We start from the raw sequence: 20,243 nt of genomic DNA, 5'->3' as shown, positions 1-20,243 counted from the left end.
TGAGGGGTGGGGGTGGGGGTGGGGGAAACAGTTCGTATGTTTTCTTGAGAAGATGCATTAACTCTTTATAGTAGCCAGATAAATGCAAACGAGTCAGTGAAGTTGGAACTGATGTGTGATACTGTGAATAGGAAGGAAGTTCTCTGGGTCTTAAGAACCTCAGACTGAGAATGTTAAGGAGGCTAGGTTGTAACTGTATTCTTCCTAGCCGGCCGGTTATGGGCATCGTCCAACCACATGAAGTATCCCCTGATGAAGAGTGAGGAGAAGCAATGGGATTTTAGCACACCGTCAGTTGAAAAGAGTTAAAGAACGTTGTCTTCAAACACGAGGATTGGGCCTCAGAAAAGTTTCTCAGCAAATAGAGAAGAAAGGGTTAGGGTTTTTCCCCCCTTTGTAACCTGCTTGTCCTGTGAGCAAGTGCCAATTTTCTCAGAAGTGTGGCTGTCACTTGCGTATCTATAGGGAGACCTGTTTTTAGGCCTTAACACAGTTTGCCTTTAACGGCATCACGGGCTGGCAGATTGGCCCCCTGCAAAGTATGATTTTGTTTTTTTAAATTTAATCCGAAGTAGTCAGAGGCCTTCTTTGTGAGACTTTTTGAAAGCACAGCTTCCTACATTTGCACAGACACTTTTCCCTCAAACATACACAACAAAGGTTAGCCTCATGGATCAGGTTTTCTTAAAAGAAATGTACAGTCTTCAGGTATTTGACCAATCTGCCTGTATATGTGTGTGCGTGTGTGAGTAAAACAAAGCAGTTTGAGTAGTAAATTGCTGTGGCAGTTACTGTTACTCAGGCAAATTCCGAAAGCCAATATAAATCTTGTCACCTCTGCCTAAAAGCACAGAAATCCACTCCAGACGCTTCTTTGTCTTCACCAAAGCATGTTACCAGCTCATCGTTTCATTTACAGATTACATGCACATTTGGCCAAATTACCTATTTTATAAGTCTGGGTAGGTGAAATACACCTGCTTTTTCAAATGAAAAGAAAAACTGATTTTAATAGATAGTTGGAAACAGCAAGTTGGTGGGTGTAGAATGAATTCAACACCACACGAACATATTCTTCAACTTCCAAATGCCTCCTCGAGGCAGATCTTCACATCAGAAATATATGTCACATCATGCACCTATAGTGTGAAGTGTGATCAGCCCTATTTTTCATACTACTGTACACATTCAAAAGACTTTTCATCCAAATGTACAAAGCCACATACATCGTTCTAATGTATCTTCCCTTGAACTTCCTTTCCCTATACATTTAAAATATTTACTAAGATTTTTTAAAAATAGATTTAAAGACAAATTTAAAAAAGGAAAGAAATGCAAAAGAAAAAAAGGAGGGGAAAAACTAAATTTAAAGAATATATGAACGATTTCTGACCTTTTCAACAGATAATCATAATCTTAATGTCCTTCCTCCCTCTTATATACTATATGTACCTTCAGCTGCTTATTTAATCTATGTCTTAATCTTCACCAATATATTTTCCCTTGAACCTCCATTTTTATCTACGATCAAGCATACACACTCTATGCCTTTTTCTTAAGCATGGTGCGCACAAATCTCCTTCATCAGGAAATTAAAACAAGACAAAGGGAACATTTCCCCTCCATTCCAAGCTTTCCCTCTTCCCCTTCCCTTGGAGAGAATTAACGTATGGTATAAATATGTCCCTTTTCTCCTCTCTTTCCTTCATATATTCACCGGGAAGGACAGCAGGGAAAGTGCCACTACCTCTGGGGCTGCTCATAACTCTCATGTGAAGGGAAGGGTTGCACAGTCGCACTGCAATGCGAAATCTGTTTTACGTGGACAGAGCACACCTATTTCGGTGATGCACAAGGCCACAAAGGTCAGGTCGCCACTTTCACTGGGCCAGTTTTATTTCTTTGCAACCACTACATTCTCTGCATATCTTATCATTGCTAAGGGATGCAAAGGTTGGAATGTTCCAACCCGAATATTTCAGAAGGGATCGGATCTGCAAACAGCCAGTATCTGAGCTGGAACATTCAGGGACAAAAGACTTTGCCTCTCCCACTCCACTGCATTATGGGGAAAGACCCCCTAATACTAGTACTGTGGAGTAAAGCAATTGCAATAAGTACTCTGTGCACTTAGTTTGGTTTTGTGTGTGTGTGTGTGTGTGTGTGTGTGTGTGTGTTAAAATTTGAATTTCAGTATTATGCCACATTTTAAACAAACAACTCTAATGGACTTACGGGCCATTTTTCCCCCAGTATTTTATATAGTGTAGATGTGATCTCAAGTTTTACTGTCATTTTCAGAACTGTATCAATGTTATTAGTCTCAACATTTTCAATGTTATTAAAAATGCAATATTATACTCAGCATATGTAGCCTTTTAGATAAGAGTATTCATACAAAGGGACACTTCTGTCCAGTGACACTAATGTGTATGGCACAGTAGAATATTACTACTTATGCAAGAGCAATGAAAAGCATCTTCCAGGTTTTATTACTAATGCTGTTAGTAATTATTGTTGTATTGTGCTGTATTGTTTATTTTAATATTCATTTTTATAATGCAATATAAAATGTACTATTTTGTTAGTACTTTAGAATCTGTATAAATAAATGTCTTCTTCAACTGTACATTTCCCTCTCCCCCCCCCCCAATATAATGAAGCATTTGGCTTAGTCCTAAATCTAAGAAATGCTAACTGCCTATGGTTTAATCTTTCCCTGTGTTGATCATAGGAGCAAGATATTTGCAAACGCGATGCCACATGCTGGAACAGAACTCAACAGAATAAGAGGGAAATTGGGGGCTTGCTTCCTTTTACAAAAAAAAGGGTTCGGATAAAAGGTCCCAGCCACTTACGTCTTCTAATGCAAAGCTGCCTGGCTCCTCTGGTAGCAGAGAAGAGGTACCAGCAATAGCCCTTGTCTCTGAATGTGGAATCGGACCCAAAACGGTCATATAAGGGGAGTTGCATCCTGTACAGCTGCCATTCTATATGCCAGACATGTCAAACACAAGGCCCGGGGGCCGAATCCGGCCCGCGAAGTGGTTTCATGCGACCCGCGAAGCCATCCTGGAAACAGGGAGGGAACGGCCCCCACTGCCTTGGCCCTGGCCCAGAGACCCTCCACCTGCCAGAGACCCTCAGATCTGTCCCACTCCTGCCCAGGCCCCCATAGGCACCCTTGATGCGAACGATGTAGAGCTGGCCACGCCCACCCAGTAGGCCATATGCACTCTAGCCACGCCCACCCTGGCCATACCCACCTGGCCCCCTGAGGGCAACCACAATATTGATGCGGCCCTCAATGAAATTGAGTTTGACACCCCTGCTATATGCCGTCTTTGGGCCCTGAACCCATAGCTCTTAGCTGTAGGACCTGAAATATCAGAATATATGTGAATATATTGGAAAGAGTGTACTATAAAGGGGAATTATTCTAGTGACCAGAGCAACTTTGATTAAAATAATATGGAAGGGTTCCAGAATTAAGGTAACAGATATTTCTCATGCAGAGGTCAATCCCCAGTGAGCAGAAGCTCCATGCTGGACATTTATACGCAGGTGGTGTTATAATATAGACGTGATTTGCCATTGCCTCCTAGGATTCTTTTAGCTTACAATCCTGCGATTTCAGGTTCAAAGCAACGTAGGTCAACGTTGTTAATATCCTAATATCTTGCAGGAATTTTTGGAGCACAGATGCAAAGTTCAGAGGAACGATGTTAGTTAACTGATAAGACTGATTATGTGTTATCGGGTTTTTGATTCCTAGCGACCACATCATAATAAAGATGCATCTCAACATTTGAATACCGTTTACAAAGCCTTTGTGGCTGCTCTACAGAATTCCAATCTGCAGCATTTCTCTTGACTGCTTATTCCTTTACTAAAAGGCAGAGGCTATCCACTATTTCGGTATCTTTACTGTCAGGGTCGCGATGGGTCGGACACGACTTCGCAACTAACAACAACAACTATCAATTCTAAGGTGGTTGTTCTACCTGCTGTCCTTAAGTTGGTCTTCTTTACATCACAATTTTTTTATATATATAATGCTGTATTTTAACGTATTTATAACACGTCAATATCCAAAATAATGCTTTTCTGTGCAGATGATAAATTGCTGTTAGTTTTGCTCTGCTTAAAAAATAACGGATGCGTTCATTATTCAGAAAAAAGCTTCTTTAAAAGATAAGAACCGTGACAATAATGAGTATCAAACAAGGCAACTGAAATATATGAAATTGACTCGGTAGGCTGAACAATCACCACATACCACATATTTTAAAAAATATTCATTTGAGAATACTGTACCAAAATATAAGAGGAAAACGGATCAGCAACCGAAGGAACGCTTTGAATAGGGGCTGGGCTTAGAAAAGCCTTCAGCGGACAGGGACTGCCACTGGTCCAGGCTCCGCTAATGCTGAAGTGCAGTCGTGTTTTTCAAAGACCTTATCTGCTCATGGAGCAAGATGTGCTCCCTGAGATAACTGCAATACTCTTCCTTCCTTTCCTTTGTCCCATCCATCCATCCATCCATCCATCCAATATGCTGTCGTCTCCCATTGGCTGTAAACAAATTTAAGGCTGGGTGATGACACCACTGCAAGCACATAATTCTGATTACATTAAAAGAATGAACAGTAAAACTCTTGGAATTTTATTACCAGAGAAATAATTTATATGAAAAACCAATTAAAACACGGTCTGTAAAACTTGGCTAAAATAACGAAAGGCAAAACAAACCCTGAGAGAAATGCACAGAATGCATCATTGGTTATTTCAAGTATTGCACAATCTCCCTCTAGAGAGAGCAGGCAATCCAGTAGAGCAGAATCCCTCAGCCAGCTACTGTCTGCTCCTGTGGACCACCCCACCCCCCAAAATCAGCACAGCAATCATCTGTCAGACAGAGAAGAGTGTAAAAGCTGCAGCCCAACCCGTCCGGTTGTGCTTGTATGGCCTGAAGGATACCGTTAGTCCAAAGGTACGTATTTCTGTACTTGTTCAGCTCCAATTTCTGCCACATAAATGGCTCCAGTACTTAAGCTGACATCCAGAAGATGAGGCTTGACTTCATTAGCAAGCTGGATTGTGTCCACCACAATGCAATCCCCAATTAATCCTACCGGTGGGGCAGCCAAAATAGAAATCTTATTAATATTTAGGTGGGCCACAATTATATACTGCTGATCAGGAGTAAATCTGTAAGTAGAAGGAGAAAAAAAACTTTTTTTAAAAAAAGGAAACATTGAATCTTAAAAAGATCTTTCTGTTGGGATCTGAGGCAAGGCTGCTGTCTATTTTATAGACACCAACATTGTCTGAAATGCTGTCCTAAGAGCTTTTTGAAAATCCTAGTAAATCCTACTGTTGGGATTCAGTATTTTGGAGCCAATTTTCAGTAGGAATGTTTGGGACAAACAGAGAAAAGTGACAGGTGCCCTTCAATAACAAACATACTGCAGTTCTTTGGACACAAATTTCAATATTCAGAGGTATTATCTGAATATATGAAGTATGGGTATTTTTGCATTTTTTAAAAAACAACAACAATACTACTAAGAAAGTGTGGTCCACAGACTGGTGCTGGTCTACAAACTGTTATTGGCCCATGACAAGATGCAGTCCTTTTATACAGTTCCAAAATAACGTGAGATTATTCCACATGAAAGGGTATGCCAATAAAAGAATGCATAAAATCCCAGTTTAATCCTCTTCACTGCAAGTATACATTTAAATAGAATGGAAATTATTCAAATTGCCTAGGATCCAAAAAAGGCTGTGGGGGTTTCTCCCTTAATGAAACAATTTTCATCTACATCTTACCCTTCCTAGAGCTCAACATTCCCCTTCTGGCAACAATAAAACATGTTTTGGGGAGGAGCGTGTGTGGTCTCTCATTCTAGCTCGTTTCTAACTCCCCTTGCTGAATACTTGGATCCCACCCAAATGCAATTTTAAAATATCGGGCTCTTTAACGGTATCTTCCAGAAAAGTGAAATTGAGCTTTTTAAGGTCCAAGTCACAGAAAAAATGCCAGGGTTACTAGTCACTGGCAGATCACTTTCAAAAAGTATACTGGCTATGGAAAATTTATAATGAAGGTAATCGCATTTCAAAATTAGGGGGATGTGAATTTTTAGTGAACCCTCTAGAGCAGGGGTGTCAAACTCAATTTCATTGAGGGCCGCATCAGCATTGCGGTTGCCCTCAGGGGGCCGGGTGGGTGTGGCCAGGGTGGGCGTGACCTACTGGGCGGGCGTGGCTAGACTGTGTATGGCCTACTGGGTGGGCGTGGCCAACTCTACATCGTTCGCATCAAGGGTGCCTATGGGGGCCTGGGCAGGAGTGGGACAGATCTGGGGGTCTCTGGCAGAAGGAGGGTCTCTGGGCCAGGGCCAAGGCAGTGGGGGCCGTTCCCTCACTGTTTCCAGGATGGCTTCACGGGCCACATGAAACCACTTCGTGGGCCGGATCTGGCCCCCAGGCCTTGTATTTGACATGTCTGCTCTAGCATTCAGGGTGCTACATAACTCTTACTTGGCTCTATCCTAGGAACTGAAAACTTCATCAGAAATCCTATCTAGAAATGGATTCTTGTTCAACTAACTAGTTGAAAAGTTTTCTATCCAATGGACACATTGGCATACATTCACACAGATACTATACCTTACAGAGTAAGGGCCATCTTCTGTGAAACAGTTATCCCAAGATCCTAACCATTCCCCAGTACTCTTTTCAAAAACTTGGATTCTCCAGTTGGCTCTATCTGCAACCCAGACCTGGTACAAACAAAGACACTGTTTTAAGCACTGAGAAATAAATACACACACAAAAATCTAACTTAAATGGATGGCTCTCTAAATTAATAATCAACATCTCAATACTTTATGTCAGGTATGAACCAAATCTTTATATTCAAGCAATATGTATAACTCTTTCATCCATCCAAATGGTTTGAATAGCCACATCAAGACAATTGCTCAACCATTAATTTTAAGGGTATTGGGAGTGAAGGGAAGGCTGGGGATTAAAAAACGACAAGTTGGGAAACTGCACTAGTGAAACCCCACTCCTTTTGTATGTGTGTTATCTTGTGCACATACAAAGTGTTGAGACAATAAAACCTAAATGGTTGTTAGCTCAGCCAATAGTATCCTCATCAATGTGGTCAGTAGTACTCTAATGTTTTATGCCATTATGTCAAAATTATCACTGCTCCTTACCCGCCCAACCGAATCCACAGTTACACTGTGTGGAATTCTGAACTGTGTAGGAGCAGTACCGTTTTCTCCGCGTAGCCATAGAATCCTTAAGTCTGTGAGTAAAAAGATGTTGATCAAACATTATTTCCTGCAATGAGCTTACAATAAAATATCAGAATTAAAACGAAAGCAGGAGTAGAGAACTCACAGTCCAGGAGTATATATGGACCTTTTGAAGTACTAATTCATACACCTCGTCATATTAAAAAGATGTAAAGATGAGTGCAATCAGACACTTTGAGACTTTTAACTCGGTTTTCACTTTAAAAACTACCAAACTGCTTTTGAAAAAGAAAACAAAAAGATCGAACATTTTTGCCCACATCTGCAACCAAAAAGATTGCCTCACAATATAAAGGGAGTTTAACATACTGTATGGCACAGCCCTGTTATTCTATCACAACAGGTCTGCCTGAGGAAAACTGAAGAAGGCCTAACATTAGGAAAAACAAAGCAGGCATATCTGTGTCATAGAAATTCAGAAAACACCATGCTGTATTTCACCGCTATGCATTAAATGATATAATCTAGCTTTCCATTACAGAATACATTAGGATTTCAGTTTCTGACTATTAATATAATATCTGTTTTCATTCTGCAAAATCATGCTGTTTTAAGATATGTTTAAGATCTTAAAGTATCATCAGAATATTATTGAAAAAGTATTAGAATCTTATAAAAAGTTAAGGTACCAGTAAATTTCCAGCTTTAATTGTACGCATATTGGTGGCTTATGTCTGCAGATCATAATCTATGAGTCACCAAGAATTGATGCACATGGGAGAAGACACCATTTTCTCATTTAGAATCTCATAATCTCTGTAAATGTCTTACAGCAAATGGCTGCACCTCCCAAACCTTGGCTAATCTCAAAAAAAAAAAAAAAAGCTAAACAGGCTTGAACCTAGTTAATGCTTGAACGAGAGGCTACCTGGAAGCCCCATCATTGTAGGCCGGACTGTAAAGTTTAAAAATAATATTCCCAAGACAATGTCGGCATATTGTTGCCCAGAAAACCACCGACGTTCATGTGGTCAACAGCTAACGCTGACTGCATCAAACACAAACCACTTAACCACTCCTAATGTGTTCTGTTATCATAGAAAAAGCCGCTAATGCAGCTTCCCAGTCTTGCGTCCTCCAGATATGAGTTTCATATTCTGTAAGTCGTAGTCCAATCGACATATGAAGTTAGGAAACGGTACATCAGCTCATTAGAAATAAAAGCTGGCATCAACATTTTAGACCTACATTTGCTTACCTTCTGTCAATTTGAGCAAGCGGTTATTTAGTCCTCCATCACCATCCACGATGTAAATTTTTCCTGTTGATTCCACAAAAACCTCTGCTGGCTGGTCAAACTGTAGCGGGTTTGTATCAGAACCTGCTGTACCTGGGGTGCCTATAACTCGAAGGAGTTCACCTAAAGGGCTGTACTGTTTCACTGTATGTCCATATTTTCCTGCATCGGGAAGAAGTTGACACTTTCCAACAAAGTCACAAGTATCGGTCTGACAAATAAAATAATTAATTCCCTACCAGGGGCAAACTGGTAGAACTTCTTGATTCTAAGTACAGGTAGTCCTTGACTTATAACCATTCCTTTAGTGACTGTTCAAAGTTACGATGTCACTGAAAACAGTGACTTGTTGTGACCATTTTTCACATGCTTACAACCATAGCAGCATCCCCACGGTCATGTCATCAAAATTCAGACACTTGGCGAAACCAGCTCATATTTATGACGGTTGCAGTGTCCCGGGGGTCACGTGATCCCCTTTTGCGACCTTCTGACAAGCAAAATCAATCGGGATGCCAGATTCACTTAACAACAGTGTTACTAGCTTCACAACTGCAGTGATTCACATAAGAATTGTGACAAGAAAGGGTGCAAACTGGGGCAAGACTCACTTAATAAAACTGTCTTGTTTGGCAACAGAAAAAATTGGGCTCAATTGCGGTCGTAAGTTGAAGGCTACCTGTATAGAACCTTGCACCACGGACTCTCACTAACCCTTCATTGGCCTCTCCTTTTCTTCTTCATTCTCCCAAAACTTTGAATAAATAACAAGATCTGCAGAGGTGTGAGAAGAATGTGGCCAAATCTCCATTCAAGAATAGGGTGCAGGCTGCAGATATCCCAAACAACCGAATTTTAATCAAACAATGCTACCATATTTCAAAGCAGATTTTTTTGGAGAGGGGGTCAGGCATAAAAAATGAATCCGGTTGCAGTCATGTCAGTTGTAGTGTACTGCCGGTGAAGACACCGAAAGTGGTCTGCCACAGTGCCACGTGCCTTTTGTTCTTACACTGCCCAAAGTCTTCAATGCTACTTATCGATTCACAATCCTCTTTCTTCCAGTTCTGATGGGGAGAAATGCTTTACTCAAATGGGAATGCAGCCAGCAGCCATTTGCACCGCATGCTTTGTATGAGCTGTATTTGTAGCCAAATTGTACACTCATTTGGGCATTACTTGCAGAACCTTTCACAAAAATGTGTGAGAGATTCTGGGGCTTGCAGGGATGTGCCATCACCTCTTCTCATTCACAGAATTTCAAAAAGCATACCGGGTGCTGATGCCGACTCCCATTAGTATCCCTACCATATTTTTCTATCACTGAAAACCCATTATGGAGATGAAACAGATACATCAATCAATTTTGATTACTGTGACTAGAAACCTTCTTTGTGGAAGCATGCTTGGCTTGCTACCACTCAGATGAAAAGAACATTATCCCCTTTTATCTGAGAAAGGAGGGATAGTGGCTTAAGAACATGGAAGAAAATCTTTTAAGAAAGAAACTAAGGGGGTTAGAAGAGGGTCAGCCTGGATCAGAAGTAAGCTACCTAACCAACTGTTGAGTTTTGAAGACATTCACTCTAGATTGATTATTGGTTGTACTCAGTGGTGGGATTCAGCCGGTTTGTACCAGTTCGACAGAACCGGTAGCTATTTTTTTGTTGCCCAGGCCCAGAATGGACTTCCAGAAGTGGCATCCACACAGAGAACCGATGGTCGTCACATATTTGAACGCCACCACTGGTTGTATTTCTATATGCTGATTTTAATGGTGACGGAGAGGTTCTCATTACTCATGCTTTTTAAATTAAATATTGGTATGATGTCTTAAAATGACTCTGTTTTTCAGATTTTGTTGCCATTGTTCACACTCACTTGGACTTATGGGATTTGAAAACTGAAATATATCTGATGAGTACCAGACTGATATATGTTTATTGTAAATATATATATGATCTATATGTTTAATCGTGCATTCCAATGTTTTTGAGGGAAGGGCACCATCTCAACTTAAAATTCAGTCCAAAGTAGACTTCAGTTGCAAAACACAAGACACACAACAGCATTCTTTTTCCATGTTAAACAACTATTTTTCTACGCACCATTTCCTATATCTGTGATCCACACAGAGCTTCCATTGGGTGTGCTCAGGGCAAAGATTCCGTGGGGCATCTCAATGGTGGTTGTTTTCCATGTTTGTACAAGATAGCCTTCCTCAGAGTATACTGAGACCTTTGGCACATCATCATTACCTCTCTTAACAAAAAAGAGAATCAGAGAGTTATGGCAGACAGAAAAAACCTAACCATTTTTTCATTACAGCTTTTTATACAGTAAATAGCCTTAAACATGATCATACTGTAACTCCAAAGATCTTGACCAAGTATAGTTACCTCCAAAAAACAAACAAAGAAAGGAAATATATTTAATAAATACTAGTTAATCCGTGTCTCTCGGGTTTCAGAGTGTGCCAGTGCAGCTATGTAAAAGGTAAGTAACTGGTGGCTCAAAGGAGACCACAGAAGCCAATGTTGCCGGATAAGCCGATATAGCAATACAATAGATGACACCCATCATTTTGTGTGCTGATCGAGAAAATTATTACAGCTGTTTTGGGAAGATTAATCCACCTTTCCCTAATCCAAGCATCCTTCAATTATGCAGACATTAACTTTCAGAATTTTCAACAATTGCCATGTTGGCTGGGAAATTCTGCATTTGGAATGCCAAATGTAAGAAAGGCACCCAAGTATTTAGCACAAGACGTTGTCAAAAGACACAGAAAAGTACTTTCAGAAAGCTTTACAGCAGCTCAAGAGGACAATGGCCTTTCCCTCCTACTTGTTCTCAGCATTTGAACATTTGAGATTCAGGCACCTAACAGGAAGGTTCCAGTAAATCCAAATGTAATCTATTTCTTTCGCTATTCAATGAGAAGCCTTTTCTGAAGGACAAAAGGGCTATAACTAACCACAAGTCCAAAAAACCCCAATCAAATATCCCGAAAGAGCTACTAAAAACAAGAGAAATACTATATATACAACATTTAACAACAGAGGGTACCAAATTAACTTTTGCAGAACTAAAACAGGGTAAAATAAAAGCACAGTAAAAAAAAGTTAAAGTATCATGATATATTTTAAAAGATCCACTTATTTTTAAGTCCTGTACTTGGCTTAAAATACCTCAAACTTGGCACCATGCAAACATGCCCTTCCATCCATGGATATTTCATAAACAGAGAGCAGAGATCAGACTATTTCCAACCAGTACTGGCTTATTTATTCATTCCTCAGTCTGTCACATTCCTGCCACATAAATGCACTTTTTTAAATGTTTTGGAGTCACTGCTGACTACTGGTGATTGACTGGACTAAAACCTATAGTTTCCTTGGCAAGGTTTTGGAAGTGATTGGTCACTGCCTACTTCTTAGGAATAAAAGAGGGACTGGTCCAAGGTCATCTGGCTGGCTCTGTGCCCAAGGCAGGACTAGACTCATGGTCTCCTGTCCAAGGTCTTAACCACTACACCAACTTGGCTCTCTTTTTAAAATATCCACATAAAAATGAAACACATTTCAACCTGTGTTGTTTTTTTAAAAATCACAAAGTACTCTAATGCAGAGGTCTCCAACCTTTTGGGTACCAGGGAGCAGTTCCGTGGAGGAAGGTTTTTCCACAGACCGGAGATTGTGTGGTTGTGTGTGCTGCCTGAGGCTTTGCTTGCTTGTATGGCCCGGTTGTTGGCAAGCTGCGGCCTGGTACCAGTCTATGCACCGGGGGTTGGGGAACCCTGTGCTAATGTATTTTAGCTTAATAAATGGATAGGTACTTCTCCCAAACTGAGAATTTTGTTATACAATGCCAAGATACGAGCAAAATGAAAGGCAATTGCATTCCAACTTACACATCAGCCTGGTTGGTGCTGCTGATCATATTGCTTTAGATTCTGAATGCAGAAAGCCTGAACTTCCTGTGAGCATTCCCGACAGAGGGTGATGACAAAAAAAAAACACCTGGCTCTCCTAGCCACCTGCCATACTCCTAAGAATGGTTCAATGGGTAGATGTGGGGGGCTTCCAAGTACAAAGCCCCCAAGCCAGGAAGTACTTTAAAGATTGCAGCCAGTTAATTTTTAACTGCCCCAAGAAATTCACCAGGAATCCTACAATACTGGCTTAGTACATATATATATATATAATGCTGGATTTTGTTGGAACTGTTGTACTAAACTGCAAATTCCTTGACTATTTTCAAAAAGGCAGCCCTACGTATGTCTCTAGCTGACAGTCACAAAGTATTTCCTGAAGCAAAGCTCTTTGCAGCAAGGCAGCCACCGCTGCTTCTGCCACGCTGGTACAATCTGTTAAAGCTACAGCTGGGAAACAGATCACGTTTTCCAGCAATTCATCAGGGACACAGAAGTCGAGTTGTCTGGCCTTCAATTTTCTTTATATCAATCTGTCTTACCCTGGCGGTCTTTCAGTAGTTTGGGAATTCAGGCCGATTTTAATTTTTTTACAATCATTTTATTAAAGGTTGCAATTCCAACCGTGGGAATTCAGATTAATTACAACGCTTAAAATTTCAGAAATTACACATTTCTGGTTTTAAAAGAGCTTTATAGGCTTCTGATCTTTAAATGCTGCAAATATACAACGCCCCTGTCAAAGTTTGTTTTTAGCCATTGCAGGTTGAAAAGTATGAGCAGGTTGAAAAGTATGATTCAAAAATACATGTAGACCTGCAATGTACTTATTGTTGTATTTACATAAGAAAACTAGACATTAGGACGGACTACTTGAGGCTGTCCCTATAAAGAGACTGAACAAACAGTACAGAAGAAGCTGGTTCACTATTTTAGCATTAGATTTTTAAGCTACTAACAAAATATACAATAAACTTTAAAATAGCATGCACACTTATGCAAGGTTTATCAAGTCACTATATACCTTAAAGAAACAATCAGATTCCTCTTGGGCAACATATTGAAAAAGCCAAATATGGCATGCCATGCTTTACCAGTCTTAACTCAGAATTTCTGCATTTTTAATGCTGGCTGAATGACCAGCCTTCCTGATTTATTTTCATTTTTTTTCAAACTACAAGCTTATACTAATCCAACTGCGGCTTGTAGCACAGCATATATAACAAGGGAAGGGTAACTCACCCATTCCTCTGTGCCCCTAATTCAATCCATATTCATGTAGGATTAGCTCCAATTTATTCCTTCTACCCTGCACCGTTTCTTAGAAGTCCAAAGTCTACATGCTAGCATATGCTTCAGATGACAGACCTGTTCTGTACCAGCCTGCTACCGGCCCTGCAGAAAAGGCAGGGACAACCCCTTTTACAAGAAGGCAAGAGGCTGGAACTAAGCCTGCCAAATATATGGACACAAAAGCAAACAGAACAAGACACGAACCATGAAACAGGAGCTATTCAAGCAGTTGCCTTCAGCAAACCAGCCCTCCCACGCATTCCCCTTTTATACAGTTCAGGGCGTGGCTTCTCTCTGCCTCCTTCCGAGGTGCCCCATTGCCTTCCTCTGTTTACTCCTGATTGATTGCCTCCTGTGTCGGGCGTCCTTGAACAGGGCCAGCTGTGGGTCATCTTCATCCACGCTGTCAGGCTCACACAGCTGGGTCTGCGTCGTAACCAGGTGGGAGGGGCCTGGCTGAGGGCTCTCATCAGCAAGCTCTCCAACCCCCTCAGCAACCTCTCCAACACCCCCCTCCTCCTCCTCCTCTGAATTGTCCGACCCAAATGCCGAACCCACAGGCTGACCCTGAATCACAACAAGACTGGACCATCATTGAATAAACTAAAAAAAAAAAACAAAGTCATGATTTCAGATCATGATCAACGTGTCTTATGGTCTGGATTCAAGTAGTATTTTAAGCCAAGTCACAATAATGTTATGCAAACCAGGCCAAAGGCTTCAAAGAAAAAGTGTGAGAACACTCCGCACATTTGAGCAAAGTACTATCAGATGCTGAAACAGGAGAATCTGGGTGCAGTCCAAAAAAAAACTGGCAAAACAAAAACACAGTCACATCTTTGGAGTTATAAAATCTAACATTGAAAGGATCTCCATTTTTCAGTGAAAACCATAGTTTGATAAGACAATAGACAATAAAGTGAAGTTATTAAAAAAGGTTGGATATTAATAAGGCTGGGAATAATTTTTGATATTGCATTAAGGAACCCCAGACGCCAGAAGCCAAATAAAGGGCTTTACAAAGAATTGGAAGAATAAATATTTTAGATAATCTCAGATGCGGTAAAATTCTGCGCTGTAAAATTGTGCTATTGAACTGCTAATTTCAAGTACATTTTTGTGTGTGCGATTTTTTTTTAATCCCATTTATATCCCGCCCTTCTCTGAAGACTCAGGGCGGCTTACACTCTAAGAAGCACAAATCAATGTGCTTAGCAATAGCCTTCATTCTATGTATATGCCTGCTTATTAGGGCTTTCACACACACCCCAAGCGGCATTATTACAAAGTCAGCTTAATTGCCCCCAACAATCTGGGTCCTCCTTTTACCTACCTCGGAAGGATGGAAGGCTGAGTCAACCTTGAGCTGGTGGGACTCGAACCTGCACTAATTGCAGGCAGCTGGTGTTACTTAAGGAGGCATTAGCCCACTGCTCCACCAAAGCTCTTTGGAAGAACTATAAGAAAAAGGCATGCAATTTTTTTTTAAAATGTAATTTTTTAAAAACTGTATGATACTGCCCAGGGTCATTTTGGAACTGAGCAGATTGGAAATATAATAAAGGAAATAATTAATCAACCCAATTAGAACATCATTACTAAGCCAAATCAAGATAAAGTTACAATGCGTAAGCTTTGAAGTTGGTAAACCAAACCAAAAAGTGTGAATGAAAAAAAAGCAATTTATGATCAAGCGATAAATCTGCACTTAATTAGCTTTTTTCTGAAATAAAAAGTGAAATAAATTGAAGGAGCAGCAGGACCATTACAGGATTACAACACTTTATTATTCATCTTCTTAGTATAATAACCACAACTTGAGTAACTGTTGTTACTTCTCAAACAGTTTGATCCTGTTCTTTCTTACCTGTCCCACATAGACTAATCCCTGAAGGTGATCAACAGCAACACAATATGTTTGTCCAATAAATTCTTCTGGAAACTTTGGCCACTCTAGGTCAAGCTTGTAGAGTGGTTTCTGTATCCGCCACAACGAATAAGTAGTCCATTGATTTAACACCTTCCAAATCAAACACAAAAACAATAGTTAAATGGTGGTCAGATTTACTGTGAAGCATCGTTCCAGTCACTAGTAAATGGACCTGTCCAGAAAGTGATAACTCCACCTCTTTGTGAGATTTATATGCTGCATTATCTTCTCTTTTTCCCAACAACAATCCTGTGAGGTAGATTAGGCTGAGAGAGAATTAAAGGACAAATGTTTAGGTCCAGCTTGAGGGAACCCCCCTCCTCCTTCAATCATATGTATTAATTTAGCTGAGGAAAAAAACATCCTTGAAACAACTTTATTAATTTGCAAACAAAAAAAACCCTTCAAACAAAGCATTTTCAATCAGCTTTACCCAGACAAAGATCAGGATTAAGTAAGTATTGTTTCCATCTAAGTTTTGAGTTCAATTCCTCCTCTCCATATAGACACACAATTTATGACCACAAATGAACCCAAAATTTCTGTTGCTAAGACAATTATGTGAATTTTTGCCCTATTTTATAGCCTTTCTTGCCAGTTATTAATTGAATCACTGATAAGTTAGTAACATGGTTGTTAAATGAATCCTCATTGACTTTGCTTGTTAGAAGGCCGCAAAAAGTGATCACATGACCCAGGTACACTGCAACTGTCATAAATACATGCCAGTTGTCAAGCATCCAAATGCTGATCATGTGATCATGAGGATGCCACAATGGTCATAAGTCACATTTTTAGTGCCATTGTAACTTCGATCACTAAACAAATGGTTGTAAGTTGAGAACTACTTGTATACCTGGCAATAATATGGAACTGATTTTCCATTCTTATTCTTTGAAATTTTCTCAACTTCCTAGTCTAGTTTACAAGGTGGGGGTCGGGGAGGGAGTATCTCCTGCACAAGCTAACTTGTTCTGCTTTGCAGAAATCAGCCAATGACAACAACACAGACAAAAATTGGAATGTGTCACTATCCATACGCTCATAAACCATCAGTATTTATACTGTGAAATCCAATGGCTTGGCTTCTCTAGTTGGCTAGAAAAGATCAACATCACTCTGTTAAGGTAATTCCTGTTGGACAGCAGCACATGAATAGGGATTAATCGGAAAGCATGCTTTATATACTAACTATAGTTTTCAAAAGATGCATTTGAACTGCATTTCCCATAATTTCCATATTATGGAAATCTGGTTGAGACTTCTTGGGAGTTTCAGTCTCAGTAAAATTAAATTATATGCAACAGAGGAAGGCTAGTATAAATAGAAATTCTTGAAGGAAAGAAAACAATGCAGGCTTTTGAAGATCTAACCAGCTTATTTATGCATAAATAATTCAGAATTAAAAAGGAAAGTGAAAGAGTTCAAAAGGTTCCCTTCAAATTGGGAAACTGAATGTTAAAAATAGCAGATACGATTTGCTAAACAAGCGTGAATCTTGCACATTAGCACAAAACCTTCCAACATCGGAGGTGATTCAGGGAGGTGCTCTGAATTATCAGTTACGACTGATTGTGAACTTTTTATTTATAAAAAGAACTACTGCAAGTTAACACTTTGGCCAAGCTGTTTCTCAATATGCAGGGCACTCAAATAGCACTTATCGTCAATACTTCAAAGCAAATATGCATAGCCGCCGGACACAGGTGCTATATTAAGTTGAATTCACAACATAAAACTTTTAAATATATTATACTGTTGGATTTTGCATGGATGTGCTTTGTAATCAGTTTGGTGTAATGAGTAAGGCATCAGGCTAAAAACCAGGAGGCCATTCTAGTCCTACTTAGGCACAAAACCAGCTGAGTCGTGACCTTGAGCCAGTCACTTTCCCTCAGGCCTATGTAGGAGGCAGTGGCAAACCACTTCCCCAAAACCTCGTCAAGAAAATGGCAGAGACTTGTCTAGGCAGTTTCCAAGAATCAGACATGATTGAATGGAAGAAAAAAAATGTAATCACATGTAGAATATTGTACAGTACAGTATACAGCTTTGGTTACTGCATTGACACCCCCCCCAAAGAAATAAATTAAAGAACCATAAAAACAGCACAAAGCATCAACCAAAATTATCAAAAGACTACAGCATCCTTCCTTTGAATGCCCTACCTTTATATGCAATGTTATATGTTATATGTTCAGCAATAATCATCATGGCTGATTAATTCAGAGAGTTATAATCTACACATTCTCGGCAGAGTTAGAGCAATTCTCTTTGAGGGACTTCTGACTAGGGCTTATCTGGTTCTAGAAAAGCACTACATGGAAAAATGTCAAGAGGTACAGAAAAGTGTGCCATGTGGACAAATCTAGAGGCGATAAAACTGGGCAGTGATTCAAGAACAGGTAAAATGAAATATAATTTTATACAGAACCTATTTGAATAACGGAATGTGCTACAAGATGTAGTGATGGTTGTCAACTTGGACAACTGTAAAAGGAGAGCAATCAATTTTATAAACAAGGATCAGCCAAACAATAGCTACAGGTTATGACAGAAATACACTGTCTTCCAGAATCACAGACCATTTCATTTTGAATATCACGAATTGCAAATCATTTTGAATATAAGGATATGTGGCTGCTGCAGTCAGGCCCCTTTTTAGGGCTTCTTACCCATATCTGCTCAATAACTGTGGAATGGAATTTTGGATTATTCAGGCTTTTGGTATTATCCAGCTGGGCCCTCCGTAAGTTCTTATGACTGTACTAAATTATCCTTATTTGGGTTAAAATAGGCTGGACCAGCACTCGATGAAAGATGAAGTCTTAAATAATATCCTTAAACTATTCCATTTCAGAAATACAGTTCCATTTAAAAGACAATGGAAGACATCTTCCAGGTTAGGCAAACTATATCCCATTGGTATCTGAGGGAGATGGGCAGTTTAGAAATAGGAAATATAAATAAAAATAAAAATTCCTTGGATTAGATTTCAGTGTATGGCTCTCACTGTATTCATTCCCAAATGTCACACACTGACTCAGATTTTCCATAGCTTCCACTTGAATGGAAAAGAGAAGCTGATGCCACTACATTGTACTTCCTCAGACTCTAAAGCTTAGTGTAACAAAAGGAGTGATACCGTATTTACGATAAAATAGAATGCTATAGCTATAACTATCAGGAGAAAAGTAAACTAAAACCATTTATGGATAAGCATAGCAGCTGGGAGAGATATCCCACAAGGACACTACTCTCTAAATGGTGTCAAGAACCTCAGAAGAGCCTTATAAAGCTAACCGAAATGAGGAAATGATCAATTTTTTCCCTCCTCATACTGAGCCTCTGCAAGTGTCTTAAACTGTTCAGAGAATTGCCAGCCTCAAACAATATTTTTATTTTTATAATTTGAGCAGGGAGGTATGTGGAGAGGACACAAGTTTTCCTCTTCTCCTGAAATATAAAGAAGGAAATTATTAACTTTTTATTCTGAACATTCTGAATATAAAGAAGAAAGTTATTAACTTTGCATTACTTGGCCCAAGCTAACCTCCAACTATTTCTTTTCTCCCAGCATTAAGAATATTTATTTAAGCTCCCAAGAGCCCTAGCCAGTCAATTCCCACTCTTCTCTCTGTCTCATTTCCTTTTTTGGTGTTATTTTCAGCTGACACTCCATGACACTTTTCGATTAACTCATCTATTGAATTTTTTAAATATTTTTTTTTTCATTTCAGCTATCACCCGCATTTCATAAACTCATAGGTTGGCTGATATTTTTCTTTTGAATATCAAAATTAATATGTAAAGTAGGTCCAAAGAAAATACTGCTTTGTTTGCCCTTGCTCCATTTTCCATTGACACAATGAACTAAATAATATAATTATTTGAGTGTGTGTTTTAGATGTGTTATTTTACGCCACAATATTAATCCACTGATCATGCTGCCTGAGGATGAGGGCAACTGTAATTCAACACATCTTCAAAAAGGGTAATGGCATATTTGGTTTTTTGGGGGGTTGATTGGACTCAATATCCAAAATTATTTTACCAGAGCTTTCACCTTGTTCAATGATTCTTAATCAATTGATAATTTAAGAATGTCAAGAGATAAGACAATCATTTTTTAAAAATGTGTAATTATTTGCTCAAAACCTACTTAGGGCAATCGCAGACCCACTGTTAGAACTATCAGGTCTGCGATGCAAAAATCTGGCAGCCTTATTTACAACTGAATCTACCTCTGAGCGAATTAAAACGTAAATACGGTCTAAAAGTGGCATAATCGCTGCATTTCTACAAGCGACAAAGCCTTTTGAACACTGCCATAGAGAGGCATACATAACTGGCTGTTATTATCAGGCTTGCCAACCCACCTCCAACTCAGACCCGACTCTATACAGGACTATCAACAACAGGAACAAACCAGCCCCTCCGAGTCCTGCAAACAGCCGCAGCCGAAAATGATCGTGAGCCCCCATTGCAGCACTGCAGCGGCCGTCTGTGGAA

General features: G+C 39.7%; 1 protein-coding gene across 1 annotated transcript; it reads right to left on the bottom strand.

Annotated features, from left to right (window-relative positions):
- Positions 1–4,645: 4,645 nt before the first annotated feature.
- NHLRC3 (NHL repeat containing 3) lies at positions 4,646–20,227 on the bottom strand. Its single transcript, XM_083356541.1, has 7 exons — positions 20,111–20,227; positions 15,669–15,821; positions 10,683–10,836; positions 8,536–8,736; positions 7,236–7,327; positions 6,679–6,791; positions 4,646–5,211 (listed from the first exon to the last, which is right to left on the bottom strand). The coding sequence occupies exons 1-7, from the start codon at positions 20,213–20,215 to the stop codon at positions 4,983–4,985; spliced, it is 1,047 nt and encodes a 348-aa protein (XP_083212667.1). The 5' UTR covers positions 20,216–20,227; the 3' UTR covers positions 4,646–4,982.
- Between the last annotated feature and the right edge of the window lie 16 nt (positions 20,228–20,243).

The sequence above is a fragment of the Vipera ursinii genome (genome assembly GCF_947247035.1).
Source record: "Vipera ursinii genome assembly, chromosome: 1".
In the NCBI taxonomy this organism is placed as follows: domain Eukaryota; kingdom Metazoa; phylum Chordata; class Lepidosauria; order Squamata; family Viperidae; genus Vipera; species Vipera ursinii.
This window is presented reverse-complemented; position numbering and strand designations above follow the sequence as displayed.